The following is a 22,813-nucleotide window of genomic DNA, read 5'->3' on the forward strand; positions in this document are numbered from 1 at the left end:
CTGCTAGGATTGATGTCACAGTGTCCATGCACTGAAGTATACACTTCATTCATAGAAATATCTCCAAGCTATCATGTGGTTAGTCCTCTTTTCCCACTTTAATACAAGTTAGACCAAGATGAGAGGAGATAAGAGAGATTAAGAAGAGAAAACTGACACCTTAGGAATAAGAGAAGGATTCCTGAAAATCTCCAAAAGTTAAAGAAAAAGGAAACACTAAATTTCTAAAGAGATAGTAACCTAAGGCTGCTTAAGGAGTGAAGGGGCAAGCAGCCATATAAACCCACTAAACTTTGATGGAGTCACCTTTATTTTTTTTTTTAAAGGTTTTATTTATTTATTTGAGAGAAAGAGAGACAGGCACAGCAATAGAGAAGGTGAGAGAGAGCATGAGCAGGGAAGAGAGAGAGAAACAGACTCCATGCTGAGCTCAATCACAAAACCCTGGAATCATGACCTGAGCCAAAGACACTTAACCAGCTGAGCCACCCAGGCATCTCTGATATATTCACTTTTTTTTTTTTTTTTTTTTTTATGATAGTCACAGAGAGAGAGAGAGAGAGAGAGGCAGAGACATAGGCAGAGGGAGAAGCAGGCTCCATGCACCAGAAGCCCGACGTGGGATTCGATCCCAGGTCTCCAGGATCGCGCCTTGGGCCAAAGGCAGGCGCTAAACCACTGCACCACCCAGGGATCCCGATATATTCACTTTTAAAACAAGAATAGGTAATAGCATAAAACACGGCTCACTGGAACACTAGTGATCAGATACAGTGCTTCATTTAAGTAGAATATGCTGCCCTGGGGTACATGTTCTGTGGGCCTTATTTATGAAACCAGAAACATGTGACCTGCAGTGTAGAAAGATTTACTTGAAAGTATTTTTTGATAGTTTTAGCATCTAAGAAAATTAGTCTCGTTTGTGAGAGAACTTAATAGTTAAGTTGACATGCCAGGGAAATGAAGAAATGCTACATAAACCTACAAATTTTCCTTTGCTGTACATTTGTAGAAATATACCCTGTGTCTGGCTTCCAAATACAATAGAGTTTTTAATGTATTACAAACTAGGGATGTTTGATAATTTAATTGTGAGTATGTGTATGTATTTAATTTTATGTTTTTATAGGGTAATTGACATGTTATAATGAACTGATATTTTTATTTATTTTTTATTTTTTTTTAAAGATTTTATTTACTCATTCATGAAAGATTCAGAAAGAGGCAGAAACATTGGCAGAGGGAAAAGCAGGCTCCCTGAAGGGAACCTGATGTGGGCCTCGATCCCAGAACTCCAGGATCATGCCCTGAGCCAAATGCAGACACTCAACCACTGAGCCACCCAGGCTTCCCCTAAGTAATATTTTTAATTGTAATTTTTGTATTCCTTAATCTGAACCAGGTAATCTATGATGAAGGCATTTGATAAATAAATATAAATAAAAATCAGTTATTTTCATTTGTGTCACAAATTTTTAGATCAAAAGAAACTCTTGGGACACCTGAGCTACAGTTGGTTAAGTGTCCAACTCTTGATTTTGGCTCAGGTCATGATCTCAGGGTCATGAGATCAAGCCCCACAGGCCCTGTGCTCAGTGGGGAGTGTGCTTGAGATTCTCTCTCCCCTTCCCCTTCCCCTCTCAAATAAATAAATGAAAGAAAGAAAGAGAGAAAGAAAGAAACTGTCTTTCCCCAAACCTTCTTTTGGACAATTAAACAGTGACCAAAGCAGCTTATTTTCTCAAATTATCTTAAGTCTTTCAGAGAAACTTTACTCACTGTGTAATGCTTCATAATATTTCTTAACATTTTTGCTTTCTTTCTAGTCTTTTTGTGAAAATGAACTTCTGCACAAATGTGCTGTTTGCATGGTTTTTTTGTTGTTTTGTTTTGTTTTGTTTTTAGTCGGCACTGTAACATAAGCATCTCCCATTGTTTTTTCTTCCATAATACGAGTTGCCAAATATACCTAACTATTCTCTTATTCTTAGACATGTGGGATTTTCCAATTTCTCTGTTTTATAAATAGCATTATCTCTGTGCATATAGTTTTAATTTATTGTATTCTTAGGATACATTTCTAATAGAGGGGAAAATAAGGATATAGCAGTTTTAAGGCTCTTGGAATATGTTGCTCATTAGCATCTCTTGACCTAGAAAACATTAAATGAATACACTTAGAATTATTAGACCATCTGTCCAGAAAATCTGATATGACATAGATCAGGGATTACAAATTGATTTCATCCCCTGTGTCAGGTTTAAGAAATTGGTAGTTGCTGCCTGGAGCACTGTGTTTGCCAGACTGTAACAGGACTACTTGATTACTGATGTCTTCTGTATGAGTGGGAGGTGGGGAGACAATCTGAGAACTAAATATTTACCCTTTATACTTTTCATTAAAATAATAACAGTAATAATACCTTGCCTTTCTGTGTGTACTTTTTTTCGCTGTGAACCCCAAAATTAGATAGAAAGCATGTATTAGGTCAAAAGATCTTATCTCAATATAAATTCCTCATTAAAAATTAAGTTAGTGGGCAGCTCCGGTGGCTCACTGCCTTCAGCCCAGAGCGTGATTCTGGAGACCCGGGATCGAATCTCACGTTGGGCTCCCTGTGTGGCGCCTGCTACTCACTCTGCTCGTGTCTCTGCCTCTCTCTCTCTCTCTGTCTCTCATGAATATATAAATAAAATCTTTTTTAAAAATTGGTAATTATGTAGCCAGGCTCACCACTTAAAAAAAAATAAGTATAGGTATAACTGTGTAACTAAACATTTATCAGAACTTTTCAAAGTTGTTGTTAAAAACATCTGATGGGGTGGTGCCTTGGTGACTCAGTTTTCTGAGTGTCTGATTTCATCTCAGGTCATGATTTCAGGGTTGTAAGATGGAGCCCCAAGTGGGACTCCACACCCAGCGAGGAATCTGCTTGAGATTCTTTACCCTTCCCTCTGTAACTCCCATGCAAAAGTAAATAAATAAATATTTTTTTTAAAATAAGCAAATCTGGGTAAAGTATCTATGAGTGCTCCTTGCAGTATTCTTATTTTTTTAGTATTTTGTAAATTTGAAATTATTTCCCCAGAACAATTATGGCAAGAATGGTGTTGGAGAGAAACAGGGCAATCCACCAAGCTCAGGTGTTGGGCTGACTATATTCTGTGCTGTAAAAGTAGGAGAAGCAATAGATTATCTTACATTTCTAATCTCCTAGTCTTATAGTTTCACATTGATATTTGAATTTTGTTGTTTTTGGCACAGCGGTATTTCATCCATAGTTCTTTCATATCGTCAATGTTTTGCTCTTCTAAGTGTAATGTTTTCTTCGCAGAACCTTGTAGGTCTCCAACTTAGCCATCATATCATAAAGGCTAGTTTTTACAAGGCTTGAGGCATCCAGCAGGTAACCCTTGAAGTGTGGAGATTTTTATTTCTATACTTTTTAAAAAACAGCTTTATTAAAAGGTAATTCACCCATATAAATGGACAATTCAGTGGTTTTTAGTATATTCACAATCAAATTTAGAACATTTCTTCACCCCAACAAGAAAGCTCCTACCCATTAGCAGTCACTTCCCATTTAACCTCTCTTCCTGCCTCCCCTAATTACTAATCTGCTTTTTGTCTCTGGGTTTGCTTATTCTGGATATTTCACATAAATGTAATCATTCCATATGTGGCTTTTGTGACTGGCTTTTTTTAGTTAAAATGTCTTTAAGGTTCATCCACATTTATAGCATGTATCAGAACTTCATTCTCTTTTTTTGCTGGGCGTTGTATGAAAAGACTACATCATATTTATCCATTTATCAGTTGACATCTGTGTTGTTTTCATTTTTGGGCTATTACACTATGGAATAATGTTGCTGTGAGCATTTATATACATGTTTTTATGGAAACGTGTTTTTACTTCTCTTGTGTATATAACAAAGAATCTAATTTTTGGGTATATATGTGGTCACTCTGTTTATATTTGAGAAATCATCAGACTGGTTTTCCAAAGTGACACTCCATTTTACATTCTCACCAGCAGAGATGAGGGTTATGATTTCTCCACATTCTGGCCAACATTTGCTACTATCTGCTTTTTTATTACAGCATCATCATGAGTCTGACAAGGGCCTTTCTGTACTTTTTAAATCCCCCCAAATAAGGTCAATTATCAGTAATAAACGGTTCTTTATTCTTTTCTAGCAGTGAGCCTGTCTCTTCATTAAATATAGAATACAGGAAATAAATAGACGTAAGAAAACATAAGAAAAATTTTTTCCCTTTCCCATTTCTTTGTTACTACTTCAAGATTATTTGGAGAGAATCTCAAGAAAAGTAAGAGAGATTGGATTTTTAAAAATTGTATAGCTAGAATTCATAACTTTTAAATGCCCTTTACAGCATTCAGCACCCTGAATCTACCGTAAAAACTGGTGCCACTGACAACTGCCATTTTATTCTCCAGTTTTCGAGCTCAACTTAATTGCAAGTTGGTGACCATGTCCATAAGGAAAGCCAGAATAAAGTAGAGTTCCTTAAGCTAATGTCAAAAAGTCTTATGTTGACCTTGTAGCCATCTTCATACGTTGTAATGTTAACAAAGGAATATTCCCTTTAATTGCAGTTTTTAATATTTTTAAACTGCATTTTATAACTACAGTAGGAATTGATAAAGTAGACATTGAATTTAATTTTTATAAATGTATGTATGTGTGTTTATCAAAGGAAAATAGAAAGCAAGATAGTATTTCTTTCTCCCAGACTTTATTGGCTTGCTATAACAAAGGCAAGATGATCTTAGTTTTCAGCTTTTCTAAAAGATCAGTTTTTCACATTTTGAGATCTATGTCCACGTTCAAAGAGTTGACTTAGATCAAATTTATTTGTCCTAATCAAATTTAATCCACTTAAATTTTTTTTTTCCAGGGGTGCCTTTGTGGCTTAGTTGGTTAAGCATCCAAGTCTTGATTTTGGTTCAGATCATGATCTCAGGGTCCCAGAATCGAGCCCCATGTCAGGCTCCACACTTAGTGTGGAGTCTGCTTGGATGTTCTCTCTCTCTCTCTCTCTCTCTCTCTCCCCCCCCCCCCCCCCGCTTCCTTCGCCCCTCCCCCAACTTGTGCATACTCTCTCTCTAAACTAAATAAATAAATCTTTAAAAAACAATTGTTACAGATGATTTGATTAAAATATGATCAATATATTGAGAATAGTTTATATGTGGGTTCTTTTCTTTTATCAAACTATAAGAATTCTAGATTAATTCTTAAAGCATTACATGTCCTCTGTCCTAAAACTCATGTATTCAGAACTAAATTAAAGGTAAGGGAATAAAAAGTTTTTAAAACCACTTATACTGATCATCCATGTACAGTATAATCTTAGCTAACTTCCTTTTTTAAAACAAAATTTTAATCTATAAAAATGAAAGTAAAACCCTCTTTTTACCACCCATTTCATGGAGGATTATGATGGCTGTCAGATATATATTAGGTTTATTTTTATTCCATCCTCCTTCCTTCCCTTTGTTGATTTTTCATTTTCTTTTCTTTTTTCCCTTTCCTTTCTTTTCATTTTGTTTTGATGGCTTATTTCTGAGTTTTTAAGTAGAATGACTATTCACAATTGCCAGAAGGTATTGCCTGAAAGTACTCTGCTGATGTATGAAAACACCAGCACACATGGGGCTTTTGGATCACATGTGCAGCAGGGGTCCATCCACTGTGAAGTATTGGTGGAAGAAATTCTTCTTGTGCATACAGTTGGGCTAATTGGGCTTCCACATTCATGGTGTTCTGAATACAGAGGTTCCAGCTATGCCTAAAGTCTAACCCTTGACCTGGATACTTCTCAACCTTTTTTTTTTTTTTTTTTTTTTTTGGTCAGGAGACATGAGCTTCCCAGTTAAATATGAAGTGTCATTTTGGTCATTTCCTTTTGTGTTACATTCTTACAGCTATCCACACAAGGAGATGCAAGTCAGGTGATTGGACCTCTTACAGAAGGGCAGAGAAGAAATGTAGCAGTAGTGAATTCACTGTATAAGCTGCATCAGTCTATAACGAAGGTAATCTTTATTTTAATCACGTTCTTTTGACTTAATTTCAGCTTTCTTTTTGCCTCAAATTTAGACAATGAGGAATTATTTAATTTTTTTTGCAAAGGAATGCAATGAGAACATGATGAATATAAAATCAGCTGCAGAATGAACTCTTTTTAAACAGTTTTTGTTCCTGGCCTTTATCATTTGTGTCACTTTTGTCTTTTCATTTGGTTTAAAACCTATGAACTATAGATCATCAGCCTTGATTGGTATAATCAAGTTTATTGAGCAAATGGCGTAAGGGTAAAATCATATGTGTTTCATGCCTGTTAAAAAACATAATTTGCTATCATGTGGTTGGTAGTAGAGCAAAGCTAATGGCAGAGTAAGAAATCTTAATCCCTTCTACACATTGTGAAGGTTCTTTCTTTGCACAGAAGAGGAGGGAAGGAGCTGCATTAAACTGTGAATTTTTATGATATAATCACTGATGATTCCTTGAATGTAGAAAAAATGTATTCTTTTTTTGCTATTGTTTTACTGGTGTAATTTTTTTGAATGATGCACTTTCAATTGTTTGCTTTCATCTATTATTTCTAAGATGAACTGTATTTGTGGGGATAGCAACACTTTGAACCCATTCTTTGACTTCTGAGTAGCTCGTGTTTCCTCTCTATAAATCATTTCAAAAATATTTAGTAAGTAGAGAGATAAGTATTTAGAAGGCCTGAAGGAAGCTAAAGGTTAGGGGATGCTCTTGAAAACATGACCTTTAATTCGAGTTTTAATATGCTCAGTTGTATTTTAGAATACTTATAATTGACTATTCACTTAAATTTTTAACAAGTTTTTTTATCAAGGGTTTTCAAAGATGTGTATGTCACATATTAAATAGAATGTATTTTAAAGCATTATTAACAAGTAAACCTCAGAAAAGAAATAACAGACATAAGTAGGAAGAATAAATGATGTATTTTTCCATTCCCTTTCATTATTACTCTAAAGTATCGCAATCAGTGAAAGATTCTCTTTATTTAGGCTGATTTAAATGCTTTTATTGATACTTTTGGAATCTTCATAATATTTGTATTGATATGTAAATGTTTGACATTTGTATTTTAAAGACTTGATAAATTATAGTTGGCCTTGAGTATAGTGATTTTTTTAAAAGAAATACCTAAATATGGCTTTAGACTGATCTTTTCAGGTTAAAACTTTGTAATTAAAACCTATCTAAAGTGAATAAAGAAAAGCCAACTCTTAGAATTTTTAATGTTTTGATTATTTGAAGTATATAGTATAATTGCTTTATACAGGAAAGTAGTTTTCATCCTATCTTAACTAGTAATTACTAATGAGTTTTCAAAGCACTTATAAGATATAATCTAAAACAATGATGCTATTTTATGTGTATGTAGAAACAGCTTTATCATGTTACGACCACAATGAGTATTTATAAAAATAAATGACTTAAGTAAAACTAACTGAATCAAAACCTTGTTCTAGGTGGTTTCCAGTCAGAGTTCATTCCCACCAGCAGCTGAGCAAACCATAATCTCAGCCCTTAAGGTAAAAGAATTTAATCTTTGACTATAGAGATCAAAGTGGATTTTAGAATTGTTTGGATGAGTGGGAGATGTCACATTTTAAAAATAATTCAGTATCCTCTGTATATACCAAAAGTAGCTGCTGATAATTATCCTAAAGAGAAAGGATACATGTGTGTTTATATTTTCTAGAGCTTAAAAATAGACCTTGTTGGTGTCTACAGATTGTGTTCTACTTATGAGAATTTTATCATAAGGGAAGCAAGAGTCTTCAAGTATCACTGTATCTTAGGTAGTACAGCCTCGTATTATCCTCTGTAAAGTGGTGATTCTCCATGAGGGTGATTTTGTTCCCTAGGGAACATTTAACAAAGCTGGAGATGTTTTTGATTGTCACGACTGGGAGTGGGGTGCTCTCGGCATCTAGTGCCAGGGATGCTGTTAAACATCTTGCAGTGCATAAGACAGCCGCCAACAAAAAGGAATTATTGGGCCCAAACCTTCAGTAATACCAAGATTGAGAAACTCTAATGTGTATCTGTACGATTTGAAATCAGGGTAAATTCCCATTTTTTTACATACTAACATAAATATACTTGGGAAGTTTAATGAAAAAGAATGCTGGTATGAGATTCAGAGCCATATGTAGTTGACAGTGGGTAACTCTTTTAAAAAACAAGGATATCATTCATTTTAGTGATGGTAATAGAAATCCTTTATTTAGCACCTGCTACTTGCCAGTCACATGCCATATATTGAAATATTATAACAACTGTTCAAGTTGTGAATTATTATCCCTATTTTACACAATTTAGAAATAATAACTGTTCAAAGTCCTGATGTTGATAAACCCAGACCTCAGAGTTATGTTTGCTGCACCTTGCCATCATCATTCATTGGCTTACTAAATATTTATTTGGTATTTACTTTTTTTTTAAGATGTATTTATTTATTTATTTATTTATTTATTTATTATTCATTCATTCATTCATTCATTCATTCATTCATGAGATACAGAGAGAGAGGGAGAGAGAGGCAGAGACACAGACAGAGGGAGAAACAGGCTCCACGCAGGGAGCCCAATGCGAGACTCGATCCCGGGACTCCAGGACCATGCCCTGGGCCAAAGGCGGGCACTAAACCACTGAGCCACCCAGGGATTCTCCCCAATGTATAGCAGACTCTGGAGCAAACTCCTTATATATGAATGCCGTCTCAGCCTTAACTAGCTGTAGGACCTAAGACGAGTTCATTTTCTCTTGCCTTAGTTTCTGCATATGTGAAATGGTACAGTATAACTGTACAAAGGTCATAGAAGTCAATGGATTTAGATCACTTGGATAGAGTTAAAAGAGAGGGAGACAGAGACAGGCTCTATCAGTGCACTCCAAGGAGAAATACTTTTATTTAGAGACTAAAGAAGCTACAAAGAAACAACAGTAAGTATGAGCTAGAAGATTGGGAGGGGATGTCACAAATCCTAAAGGAGAAAGGAACTTCTGAGGTCAGATGCTGTCTGATGACATGGATGGGGATTTAACAGGCCCCAAAACTTAAGGACACTAAAATTCATATATGAGGGTAGGAGAAGACAAGTCTGTTTTCTCCCAACACAGTGAAAGCACACTTGGATGTTTTCTCTGTATTTCTTTTTCCTCCAACATGCTGATCTCATTTTATGCTAAAATATTATTAAAGCTGTCATCATAAAATAATTGTTTTTATTGACATTTATCCAAGTTATTGATGATCATAAGAATACCAAAAATCAAACCAGTATGACACACTAAAAGGTCTTAACATTCTTGCTTCCAGGCATTCACATAGTCTCCTTTTCTATAGTTCCACATCTTTCCCTTCTTTTCTAGGAGTAGCTGTCAAACATATTTTGATCACTACCCAAGATAAGAAATAGATTTTACAGGGCACCTGGGTGGCTCAGTGGTTGAGCAGCTGCCTTTGGCTCAGGTTGTGATCCTGGGGTCCTGGGATTGAGCCCTACATTGGACCGTCTGCAGGGAGCCTGCTTCTCCCTCTGCCTATGTCTCTGCCTCTCTCTCATGAATAAATAAATAAAAGAAAAAAATAGATTTTACTTTGTGATCCCATACACAATACATAAGCATTTATAAATATATACACACACATAAAATTGTGTATATATATATTATCTATATGTATTTCTGTAATTGAAATAAAGATTTTACAAAATAATCCTTTTCCTTATTTTGTGTGATGCACACTTATATTTTCCATACTCATCTATTACCTTTTTTTAAAGATTTATTTATTTGAGAGAGAGCATGTGGGGGCGGGGATGGGAAGGGTGCAGGGCAGAGGCAGAGGGAGAGAGTGAATCTTAAACAGGCTCCATGCCCAGCACAGAGCTGACAAGGGGCTCGATCTCACTATCCTGAGATCATGACCTAAGACAAAATCAAGTCGGCCACTTAACCCACTGAATCACCCAGGCACCCTCTCTTATCTATTACTTTTTAAAACATTCTGATAGTAACCAACTTAATTGATTTTTTAACCCCTAATTATCATAGTTCATAGTTTGAGAAAGTCCAGTTTGTGAGTTAAGACAGAGTGCCTACACTTTGCCTGATAATAAAAGTCTCCTGGCAAATTAAAAAGATAAACTCTTCAGGGGTGCCTGGATGGCTCCATCAATTAAGTGACCAACTCTTGGTTTTGCCTCAGGTCATAATCTCACAGTCATGGAATTGAGCCGGTGTCTGGCTCAGCATGGAGTCAGTTTGAGATTATGTCCCTCTTCCTCCCCCTCTGCGCTTGCTCTTTCTCTCTCTCTCTCTCTCTGATAAATAATAAAACTTAAAAAAAAAAAGAAAAAAGAAAAATTCTTTAGAGACTATAATTCAGTATAGAATGCACTCTCCAAATCTGTATTTTTAACATAAAACAAAGTTTATTCCTGTTGTTAGCCCCTTTGGGCTGGGAGTTGAGGCTAATGCAGTGAAAATTGCCCTGATCTTGGGCTACTGCCCTCACTCTGAGGTTTGCTCACTGGAGCCAGGGCCTCATGTCCTTGGGGAGTGCGGCTTGTTGAGGCATCGCCAATTTTGCCCTTGAGAACTGGATGAGAGAAGACTAGCAGTTGGCCTAAAGCCTCTCTGCAGTGGCCCTGACAATTAGAGACTTAATTGCTTATGTTAACAAGGACTCAATGAAACAGTTTTGACCTTGCTTTTTAAGTTAAATCATATAAAAACCATGATGACATATTAAGTAAAACACAAAACCCTCTGATTTAAGGGAAAAAAAGAACCTTGAATTTTAAAATTGTAGGATACTTAGTACATTACTTTGAATTAGGCATAGAATATTAGGGTGCATAAATGAACCAAAAATCTGTGTACTTTTATTATTTGATAGAGTTTTTTTTTAAAGATTTATTTCCTTGAAAGAGAGAGAGAACAGGGGGAGTAGCGGAGGGAGAGAATCTCAAACAGACTCTCCACTGAGAATGGAGCCTGACACCGGGCTCAATCCAGCGACATATATCATGACCTGAGCTGAAGGCAGACGGTTAATCAACTGAGCTAACCAGGTGCCCCTTGATAGAGAAGATATTAAATATATGTTTCACTTACTAAAAATATAGATAAAGATACATAACAGTCTTCTCTACCTTGTTGAGATTTTATACAGAATTAAATGTTATTTTAGGCTGAAGTTTAACATCTCCCATCTCCTGATTATCCTCTATGTCATGGATAGCATAAATTAATATTAAGTTGGAGTCATTTCATTATACGCACCTCAGCTGTAAGTAGCATTTAAACACCTTGGCCCAGTCGTTCCAAATCATTTACTACTGAGATTGTTTTGTACAGATAGTGATTGTATTGCTACGTTTATATATGACAGTTTTTCATTTCTCCCTTGTTGTGTGGGTTCTAAATGAGAGAATAATCCAGATTGCTGAGGCTTCTATATTTTTGTAATCTTAGCCATTTTAGATAAATCTTTGGAAGATGTATGGCACCCTTCCCTGCTTTGTACAGAGCCTGAAATATAACCTAGTCTCCTTTCTCTGTCCCCTCTGCTAGTCCTTAATCCTCTACCATTCCTGTTTTGTATTTCCTCTAAGTGGGAAGCCTCACCCAGTCAGAATGAATGTTTTCTGTGTAAACCATCATGTCGTATGCAAGTAGAGGCCTGTTTCTTCCCATCTTGTTTCACTGGCTAAGACGTCTCGTACAAGTGTTAACTAGAACTATTGAGAATGGAGGTTGATGAGCGCTTCCCTGTCTTGGGGAGAAGCACTCCAGCCATATTCTACTCTTTGAAGTATAATGTTAGATGGCCTTTATCAGAATAAACAAGTTCCTTTCTATTCCTAGTTTACTGACATATTTTTAAATATTACAAATGGTATTTCATCAAATAGCTTTTCTTCTATTGAAATAATCAAGTGGTTTTACTCCTTTATTCGGTTAGTAAAATACAGAAGTTTATTTTCAGATGTCAAACCCACCTTGGTTATGATGGGGTTTTTTTGTGTATCCCTGGATTTGGTCTACTTAATTTTTATTAAAGATGTTTGCATCTATAATCATAAGGGATATTGTATATAGTTTTCTTGTAATTCTTTGTCTAATTTTGGTATCAAGTTATTACTGCCCTCATTAATTAGGTTTGGAAGTATTTCCTCTTATTTTCTGAAAGAACTTATATTGTTTTCTTCTTACATGCTTTGTAGAATTCACCAGTGAAGCCATCAGGGCCTGTGGTTTTCTTTGTAGGAAGTCTGTAACTACAGATTTGATTTGATTTGGTTAGTAGGTTAAAGGGTATTCAAGTTTTCTGTTTCTTTTTGAATGAGCTTTGATACTTTGTGACTTTCTGGATGTTTATCTATTCACCTAAGTTACCTGATTTGTCAGAACAGTGTTGTACATAATATTCTCTAACTGTCCTTTCAATGTCATTAGGACCCATATTGAGAACTTCTTTTTAATTGTTTCTCTTGGTGTTTGTGTTCTCTTCTTTGCTTCATCGGTTTAGTTAGGAGTTTATCAGTTCTGCTGATCTTTTCAGAGAGCCAACTTTTGACTTCACTGATTTCCTCTATTGTCCTTCTTTTTCATTGATTTCTACTTTTGTCTTTTTTATTTCCTTCTACTTACTTTGGGTTTTCTTTGCCTTTTTTTTTTTAATATACCTCATACCATTGATTTTTAGACATTTTTCCTCCCAAAAGAAACTTAACAAGTTGTAAATTTCTCTCTAAGGACTTCAATTTTGATATGTTATGCTTTTATCTTCATTCAGTTTGCAATGTTTTCTAATTTCCTTTGCAACTTCTTCTTTGATTCATGGGTTATTTAGAAGTGTTAGAGTTAATATTTCACCATGTTACATAAAATATATAAACCTTGTATTTATACAAGTACATTTACATCTGCATGCATCTAGTGCAATTTTTTTTGGTTGAAAATATCCATATGGTTCTTTTTTACACTTTCACTCTGCCGAGGTTTCCTATTACTTATTGTGAGCATTTCTTTCTTTACCTCATTGTGAGCATTTCTTTCTTTACCTCACTGAAGTTCTTGCCTAATAATTGTAGAGTCTGGATCATCTCAGGGTTGGCAGCTGTTGATCTTTTCCTTGAAAATTGATAACATTTCTAAGCTTTTTGTATATGTAGTAGTTATGTTGTATAGACTCAGTATTTTTTTACATTGCTCCTGAGTGTTGATGTTTCTTTACTGATTGCTTAGACTCTTATTGTACACAGTCATACCTGCAGCTGGCCATGCCTCAGACCTCAGTTTAGTCCTTAAGCTTTGGTTGCCAGCTACTTTTTGTTTGCTTTATACAGACATGGCTGATGAGTCAGCTGAAGACTAGTGCTGAGTTTAAATATAGAATTAGGCATTCTTCTCTGGCTCTCTCCTTTCTGAGTTTCCCCTCTCACTCTCTAGCAGCCCTAGTTGAACCAAGTCCCCTTTCCATTGCTCCTTTGTGCTGAAAGACTGCTGGATTTGTTTTTTCTCCCAGTGTTTTAGCCACCCAGCCTTAACCACCACCATGACTATAGGCACTCTTAGAACAAAGTCATAGAAGATGGAAAACTCGCTTTCTTCTGGTTGCTTACTCTAGATTTCCACAGCCTCTAAAAACTACCTACCTTTTTTTAATCTCTAGAGCCCTCCAGTAGGTCATTTGTTTGTCTTATTTGTAGGAAGATCTGTAGTTAGACACTACTTCAATTCAGAGATATCAGAGTAGAAAACTCACTCTTGGAGATCCCTGGGTGGCTCAGCAGTTTAGCGCCTGCCTTTGGCCCAGGGTGTGATCCTAGAGTCCCGGGATCGAGTCCCACATCGGGCTCCCTGCATGGAACCTGCTTCTCCCTCTGCCTGTGTCTCTGCTTCTCTCTCTGTGTCTCTCACGAATAAATAAATAAATCTTTAAAAAAAAAAAAACTCACTCTTTTTGAAATCTTGCCCATTTGTTTCCACCATACTCTAAAGTCTCTTCCTACTTCTCTGCTCCAAGTGGGCAAAGTGTAACCAAAAGCTCATCGGACTCATGCCTAGGATATCTTAGCTCTTCTACTTGCTCACTTAAGGTCGGTGTCCTTTACTTCACTTTAATTTCCCCATCTACAAATTACTTTAGATTCCCCATCAATTAATACTCTTAGAAGAGGGAATAATTGAATTTTAAGTGGAGTTATAATATGTGAGGCACATACCATAATACCCAGCATAAAATATATGCTCAATAAATAATCCCACCCTTCTTAATCTTTCAGGGTCTCCTCCTCTTCTGAATGACTTCAAAATAGCATTTAGCCTTACTCTACAAATCATCTTCTGTGATCTCATTGTCTCTTTTGGCTTCATCTTCTCTCTTAAAAGCGAAAGACTACCAAATCTAGTCGAAATGTGTCGAAAACTACAAATGTAAATATTTTAGTACCTCCTGGATAGCCCATGTAGATTTCCCATAAGCCCTTCAAACTCATGTCCAAATCTGAACTCATCATTCTCTCTCTCCATCCCCAAATCAACCTACTTCCTCTGCATCACTACATTCAGTTAGTGATACCATTACTAATCATTAAGGGAAAAAAAATCTAAGTGTACCCTCAAATCTTTCTGCTCCATAATTCTCAAATGTAACAAACTATGCTGTTGCTCAGGCATTGTGCTGCCCACCCTGTGCCTCCCTCTCTCAATCCCCACAGACAGTATGTTTGCTTTTATCAGAGATTAAGGGATAGAGACGATATTTAGGAGTTTAATAAATAAGGGTCCTATTTAACATTTTTTTATTGATTTCTATCATTCCTATGAGCCAAAAAGCCATCCATCTTCATTATATGTAATCATAATTGATACATAAATAGTATACTTAAATTTTAGATTTTAAGTGTGTACTGAGGCCCAGTCAATATTATTACAGTAAAAACCCATAACTAAGGCCAAGGGGGTCTTATATAACCTAGCCAATGGTTATACCTCACTGTAGAACAGTTCTCAACATTAGCACTATTAATGTTTTAGGCTGGATAGTTGTTTGTTGTGGGAGACTGTCCTGTGCATTGTAGGGTATGTAGCAACATCCTTGTCCTCTGCACCCTAGATGCTAGTAGCAAACGTCCAGGCCAGAACCTCAAGTACAGGGTGTTTGTGACAAAGATTGGGAAGGGAAGATGGTGTTGAGTTGCCAGTAGCAAATGCCTAGGCCAGAGCCTCAGGTGCCGGGTGTTTGTGACAAAGATTGGGAAGGGAAGATGGTGCCGAATACCAATAGTATTCCTACTGAATAAGAACTTAATCCATGATATAACTAACTCTTCTGCTCTGTAAGAATCCCCAGCATATTTATTGTATTCACTCTGCATAAAAGCATATGTTCCAGTCTTGAAAAATGACTTTTGGTCTAGCCTCACTTTTTTCAGAAACTTTATAAAATATATTCATTTGATCTTTGTTAAGTGGCACTGGTCTTCTCTCCTTCCTCCAGGAGCTCATTTGACCATGAAACTTCCTGAAAATTTGAGAGAAGTGGGGGAGTTGAAATTTTCAGTGCCATGTTCCACATATTTTCAGCTTTCAAGATCATTCCCAATAGCAGTCGGGAGAGGAAAAGACTTCTGTTGAGTTATTACAGTTAGAAACTGTAGTCAGAATTGGTTATAAAAACTTTTAGTCAAAATATTTCCCCCATCTTGGATTTCTTTATGTTGGTCTTTAACTTTTCCTATCCTTCCTTTTTCTTTTTAGACAATTCATGTTCTTATGGGAAGTGCTGTGCAACCCTTACTAACTTCAGTGGGAGATGCCATAGAGGCCATAATCATCACTATGCATCAAGAAGATTTTTCTGGGTAAGCACGTTCAACCACAATTTTCACTAACCTTTACTGTATTGTTTTTCATTTACCCACCTCTGTCCTTCTTCCTCCCTAAGTCTGTTTCCACCTAGGTCTTGTTCCTCTTATGATGGGTTTGGCCTCCAGCCTCATACTGCTTTATCCATTGTGAGCACCTTTAGCTGATTAAAATTTTCCAGTTTTTGTTTTCATCATTTCTCTCATCATTTCTCTCCTGTCATTGAAACATAGAATCATTAACATCTACAGGACTCCGTTTGCCACTGCAGGACTTCTGGTAGTTGGTACCATCCTCTCTTATCAAGCTTATCTATATCCTTACTTCTCACAAATGCCCTGTACTTGCCTCAGGCATAGGCATATTATTTCTTATGTAAAATGTCCCACCTCTACCACTATGCTAGTCTGAATCCTGCTGTGGCTTTGCATCTCAACGCCCTGTGAGAATCATTTTCCTTTCTCAGTTCTGTGGCAATCCAATCTGGCAAAGTCACACCTAGCCGTCAATACTTTGGTAGTATTCCACAGCTGTTTACAAGAGTACTGCTTATCTGTATCATATATATGTTGAGAATGAAACTCATAGGTCCTAACTCAGTGTTCTCTGAAATCTTTTAAAGGAGAATAGGATGATTTGGACTCCATGTATTAGGACATTATTTGTAGAGAATTTGGAATAGTTATTTGCACATGCTTGGAGGATTTTTTTAACACAGTCTAGAGCTAAACATTCAAATAGTAATATGTAGATATGTGTCTTATATTCCTAGTTCATAGTTACTATTTTTGAATTTTCCTTTTTCTATTTAAATTCTCACAATAGCTAGTTGTTTGGTTTGTTGTTGTTGTTTTATTATTTTATTTATTTATTCATGGGAGACAGAGAGAGAGAGAGAGAGAGAGGCAGAGAAACAGGCAGAGAAACAAGCAGAGGGAGAAGCAGGCTGCATGCAGGGAGCCTGAGCCTAAGGCAGATGCTTAAGCCACCCAGGCATCCCAATAGCTAGCTAGCTGTTTGTAGAAAACTGTGTGAATTTTACACTGTCCTTTAATTTTTCAAACCACTTATTCACAAAATATCTTTTGAAGAATAAAAGATTGATCTCAAAAAAAAAATAAAAGATTGATCTCTTTTTAATAATGGAATGAAACACAGAGGGTAAAGTGGATTATACCCAAAATGCTATAATATTTGGAGATGGAATGCAAAACTGCTGATTTAGCAGTTTGGAAGGAACTGAATTGTACTCAAGAGTAATCTAAAATGTCCCAGTTAGACCAATCCTTGATGCCTCTGAAAAGGAAGCAAAAAATGAAGGCTCCTTCTATCAGAGTGGTCAGCTTCTTTAGCAACTGTATTTATTGGTGAGCCACAGCTAGTGCCTGAGCTAGTGGATTAGACATTAAAAGTTGGTCTCCCTAGTAGGGATGTCCTTACTAGGTTGCTTAAATACTAGGGAGCCAGATGATCACTCATAGATAGGTTGGTACAAGTATGAAGCATTATTTTTTTTTTTTTAAGATTTTATTTATTCAGAGAGAGAGAGGCAGAGACACAGGCAGAGGGAGAAGCAGGCTCCATGCAGGGAGCCCAATGTGGGACTTGATCGCAGGTCTCCAGGATCTCACCCCAGGCTGCAGGCGGCGCTAAACCGCTGTGCCACTGGGGCTGCCCTGAAGCATTATTTTAAAGTGTATATCAGTAACCTTAATTCCTCGCCCCTCCCCCCGCAATGGCTTTTGATGGTTCCATTTCAGCTCTGTCTATATACGGCAGACATTTGATTCCACCCATGGTTGTCTTCCATACGTCCCTGTATAGGAATGTGAAACTCTGTTGCTTTATAGTATATTTAAGGCTATTGCTCCAGGGCAGTAATTTTCTTACTTTCTAGAACTATTACTGGTAATTCTGTCATGGGATTTCATATATGAAATGTTTGGCTTGAATGAAATCTATGGTGAAGTTAGATGAAACTATTCAGGAAGTACAAATCACTTTTATAGCAGGGCAAGCCCCCAGGGGTCACACTTGGAAAAATAATAGTGAACGCCTACCTTGGAAAGCCCTCTATATTTATTTTAGGTAAAAGGAATAAAGCAGATTTACTTTGTCAGCCAGCCTTATATGGAGTATGGTTACAGAATCCCTCTGCTATTTAAAAAGTAATGCTTAACACAGTTTCCTTGTATTTGAAATGTGTATTTCTCTCTAAATTAGGTACAGCTCAAAATGTAAATATCTAATCGACATAGTACATTGATTGAAATTCCTTGATTAATGTAAAATAACTCAGGTCCAATTATGAATGGGGTTGGGGGGGCACCCCGGTGGCCCAGTGGTTTAGCGCCGCCTTTGGCCTGGGGTGTGATCCTGGAGACCCGGGATCAAGTCCCGCATCAGGCTCCCTGCACGGAGCCTGCCTCTCCCTCTACCTGCCTGTCTCTCTCATTCTCTCTCTCTCTCTCTCTCTCTCTCATGAATAAATAAAATCTTAAAAAAATCTTATATTGAATGGTGTTGGGAAGGTGGTAAAAGTAGGAAGACCCTAGGACCTAAAGTGATGGATGTGCATCTCTGCCAAGGGGAGAATGCACATACATGCCAAAAGGATTGGTAACCTGAAGATGGTCATCTACCACTTCTCAGGTGTGCATCTGGTTAGTCCATCTGCCTTCAACTTGTGCATGCAGGGTCTCATTAGAAAGATCCTTAAATTTCTGCAAAATGTATTATTGTACTCTATCAGTTGAAAATCTCTTACTGACCCATGTGGGGCTCCCTGCTCAGCAGAGCATCTGCTTATCCCACTTCCTCTGTTCATGCCTCTCTCTCTCTCTCTCTCTCTCTTTCTCTCTCTTTCTCAAATAAATAAATAGAATAATTAAAAAGAATATCTCTTACCAAAAACTTCACCATAGTTGGAAAAACTGAGCTTTAACGATGGCGAAGCAAATATCATATTCTAGTAAATTTAAATCAGTTTCTAATCCACACTGATAATTGCTAACACCCATTTCAAGATTTTGTCTGATGGATTGTTTTACTTATATTGACATGTGTTTGGAATTTGTTTTAGTATATCTAATCCTCATGCAAATCATTTTAATTGACTAGATTAAAATTCTTGAAACATTCCTCCAGAATAGTACAGATAACAAACAGTGCCTTTGATAAAGCATAATAAAACATGAAAGAGATTGGTACCCCCTTGTTTTTCCAACCTAGTCTTTTGAACTGAACAAAGATACGCCATGCAATGATCTGAATCTGGCAAAACCAAATCCACGTGACATTTGCCATCATTTACTGAGGCTGTATGAAGCAGCACTCCACTGTGTGATGCTGAAGACAGCACTGGTCCTCCATGTTCCCTCTCGGTGGCCTTGCTTTAGTGAGGACATTCTTTTTACACCTGACCAAAATCTCTCCCTTCTGGAGCTTATGACTAGTTTCTCTATTTCTGTCTACTTCTGGAAATAGAAGACCTTTGGTTAGCATCCTCTGATAATAACCATTCATTGGTGTCTTTGAAAATAATTAAGTTCACCTCATTCTCTTGCTCTAGGCATTTGAGTCATATCTGTTATTCTTCTTTAGATCATTGCTACTTTTTCTACGTCATTCTCAGAATATGGAAACACTCATTTTTTAAGACGATTCAGCACTTTGTAGCCAATGATTTCATTGGTTAGCTAATTAATATCAGGTGATTTCTAATTTTGGTATGACTTCTTTCCTATAAATATTTCACATTCTTTTAATATATTCCTTAAAGAGTAATTACAAACACTTATAAATTATAAATAGTATTTCATGGAGCATCAGCTGGCATCATCTGTTGATCCAAATTAAAGCCTTTGCAAACCTCATCATCTGGGAGGAAAAAATTGCATACCATGTGTATTGTTACATAACCAGTTCCACAGGCAGAAATCTACTATTGGGCTGATCAGATTAAATAGCACAGGAGCAGAAATGTCTTTGCCAAGAATTTGTTTGGGGAAGCAGTGTTTTCTGCCCTTACAAAGTGTAGAAAGCTATTTCAGGCTTCATTATTGATTTATTCACTAACCAGGCAAAACATATGAGTGGATGGAGATTCATAAAGCTGAGAAGGACCTTGAAAGGTCAGAGAGTGCATAAGGCACTGTGTGAATTACCCGAGACAGATGGTTGTCCATTTCATTCTCAATAATATCTAGGTAAATGGATTCTAAGATTCCTTCAGTCATCTTCCTGGCATCTTAAAAGTCTTTATTATTTAAACATTGTTTTATACTCTTTAACTATTAGCAAAAATAAGCAATACCTTTTTTACCATTGAGGGAAAAAATAGCTTAGAATTGAAATAGCAGGTGGGGGGGTGGGATAAAAATGAAATAGTGGCTGTTAGTGCATTGGCTGTTTTTTGTTTTTTTTTTTTCCCTTTCGCAGGTCAATATCCAGCTCAGGAAAGCCTGATGTTCCTTGTTCTCTGTACATGAAGGAGCTTCAAGGTTTCATTGCCAGAGTTATGAGTGACTACTTTAAACACTTTGAATGCTTGGATTTTGTTTTTGACAACACTGAAGCTATTGCCCAAAGAGCAATTGAACTTTTTATTCGCAATGCCAGTCTCATAAGACCTCTTGGTGAAGGTGGCAAAGTTCGACTTGCTGCTGATTTTGCTCAGGTAAATTATCTATTTATTGAAAGACTAAATGTGTATTCTTTAGTGTTTTATAAAGTTGAAGCAGAAAGAAAAATCCATTTAAACTGAATTGGTGGGACGCCTATGTGGCTCAGTGGTTGGGCGCCTGCCTTTGGCTAGGGTCATGATCCCAGGATGTGGGATCAAGTTCCACATCGGGCTCCCTGTGAGGAGCCTGCTTCTCCCTCTGCCTATGTCTCTGCCTCTCTCTCTTTCAGTCTGTGTCTCTCATGAATAAATAGATCTTAAAAAAAAAAAAAAAGAGTAAACTGAATTGGTAAGAAAAAGAGGAGAGTTTAAAGATACTTTCATGCCAGATTTTTCTTTTCTTTGTATTTCATAAAAGAATCATCACTCATCTTTGAGATTTCAAGGTTAAGGTAAAAGTAGCTCATTCCATAGTACAAAAACACCCCATTTTTATATAATGTAGGGCTTTCTTACTATTTTATTATCCCACAATATCAGTATTGATAAGAATAATTGATGAATTTTGCTGGAAAATAATAGAGACAATGAAATTATCTTCAAATACTGTAAAGGTGCTATCTCTTTTCACGTAAAGAGACAGAACTCAGCATATCTGTTATCCTGTAGTGGCCAGCTCAGGGTTTCAAGACAATGTTCTAATATATGTAGATGCACCATGGGCCACATACATAGAAGTTCTGGTTATTTGGTCTCCCTCTATTGAACAGAGTACCTTTCTTGCATATGGCCAGGCTTGAAATCATTTCAGGTTCTTGAACCATAATCACCTCCTAAAGGGGTTTTTCCTTTAGACAGATTTTTTTTAAAGCCTTCCAATAGTATCAGAGGCAAAGAAGAAACACCTCAAGCATACACTTGAGTTAAAAGATACTCAAACAGATCACTTGTATATACATAGCATGTCAAATGTGAACTCATTTTTTAAGCCTTTCAAAGCTGTTAACTTTACCAGTCTAGTTATTCAGATGGATTATTCATAATTTGCTAGATCCTCCCTGCTAATAAGGATAGTCACACTTAATGTCCTTATTTACCCCTGTGTGGATTGGGGAGCAAGTCTGGGTTCATCATTCCCATGCCGAGGAGAAAATGTGGCAGATTCCTTGTACAGGGGTTGTTTTCAGACACTTGTACCTGACAGAGGTCCAGAGGGAATAGGTACATTATCTAATGTTTCAACAGCCAGGCTTTTTGCGTATTAAGTGGTCTAGACTTAGTCATTTTCATACCCAAATGATGTATGCTTGAGACCACTGGACCATAGTAAAGAGCCTTCCTTTGGGAAATATGCCTTTAGTAGCTGAGGCATAAAAATAAGAATTAAACGTTATCATTAATGTTGCTCTTGTGACCTTTCCCATTTTCAACGGCTTCCTTCTCATGCCCTTGTATACTTTGCTTTATTGTTACAGGTAAACTTCAGCTAAAAGAGGATTGCATGTAAGCGGTGTGTTACTTGTATACCCTTAGTGAGGTTACAGGCTGCTCACTGAGCTAAAAGCACTGGGACGGAGGAGTCTTGCTCTCAGTTGTTAAAAACACTGTGAGCTCTACAGAAATGAGTATCTGTTCTCTGTTTCCCCCCTTTCCTCCTGAATTTTGTTTTTCTTTTCCCGTTCTCTTCCCTCCCCCTGGCCTCCCTCCCCCACCAATTTATTTGCATTCTGCTCCAGCTGGTTCTTGAGTCACTTTCCTGGAGGCAGCACTTCAAGTCTGATTAGAATGGCAGTGAGCAGTTAGCTGGCCAGAATGAGAGTGCCGGGGCAGGCAGGCTTTTTGGTGCTGTGTTTCATTTTAATGATGTGTTCCCTTATGGGTCTTGAAAGATGGAAAGCACTGTCCTGGAGCCCTTGCTACTTGCAGCCAGCAACCTGCTCAAAATGCAAAGCATCGAGTGCCACCCCCCAGAAACTGCAATACTCAGACTTCCTAGGTGTTTCTTCTTCCCTTCAACATGTTGCCCAGTAAACTAAACCTTTCCTCAGGTCCCTTCCCTTAAGAGAAATGAAATTCATTAGTCCTTATTACTAACTTGTGCTCCAAGGCATCCCGTTTTCCCTTTCTTAAATATAGAAACCACCGCATTTATTCAGTGTGAGGAGCCCGTTGCCCAGCTTCTCAATGACACTGGTTGCTGCAGGGTGTGTGTGGTGCTGACGCCTT

At 37.1% G+C, this 22,813-nt stretch overlaps 1 protein-coding gene across 1 annotated transcript in view; it reads left to right on the forward strand.

The window, feature by feature from the left end:
- Positions 1-22,813, forward strand: part of COG5 (component of oligomeric golgi complex 5) — a 298,141-nt gene that overhangs the window by 254,909 nt on the left and 20,419 nt on the right. Inside the window, exons 15-18 of the mRNA XM_038562706.1 lie at positions 5,952-6,062; positions 7,545-7,607; positions 15,856-15,959; positions 20,404-20,641. Coding sequence (XP_038418634.1) covers positions 5,952-6,062; positions 7,545-7,607; positions 15,856-15,959; positions 20,404-20,641 — 516 coding nt within the window. The remainder of the gene's footprint in view (positions 1-5,951; positions 6,063-7,544; positions 7,608-15,855; positions 15,960-20,403; positions 20,642-22,813) is intronic.

Source organism: Canis lupus, chromosome 18 (assembly GCF_011100685.1).
Source record: "Canis lupus familiaris isolate Mischka breed German Shepherd chromosome 18, alternate assembly UU_Cfam_GSD_1.0, whole genome shotgun sequence".
Classification (NCBI taxonomy): domain Eukaryota; kingdom Metazoa; phylum Chordata; class Mammalia; order Carnivora; family Canidae; genus Canis; species Canis lupus.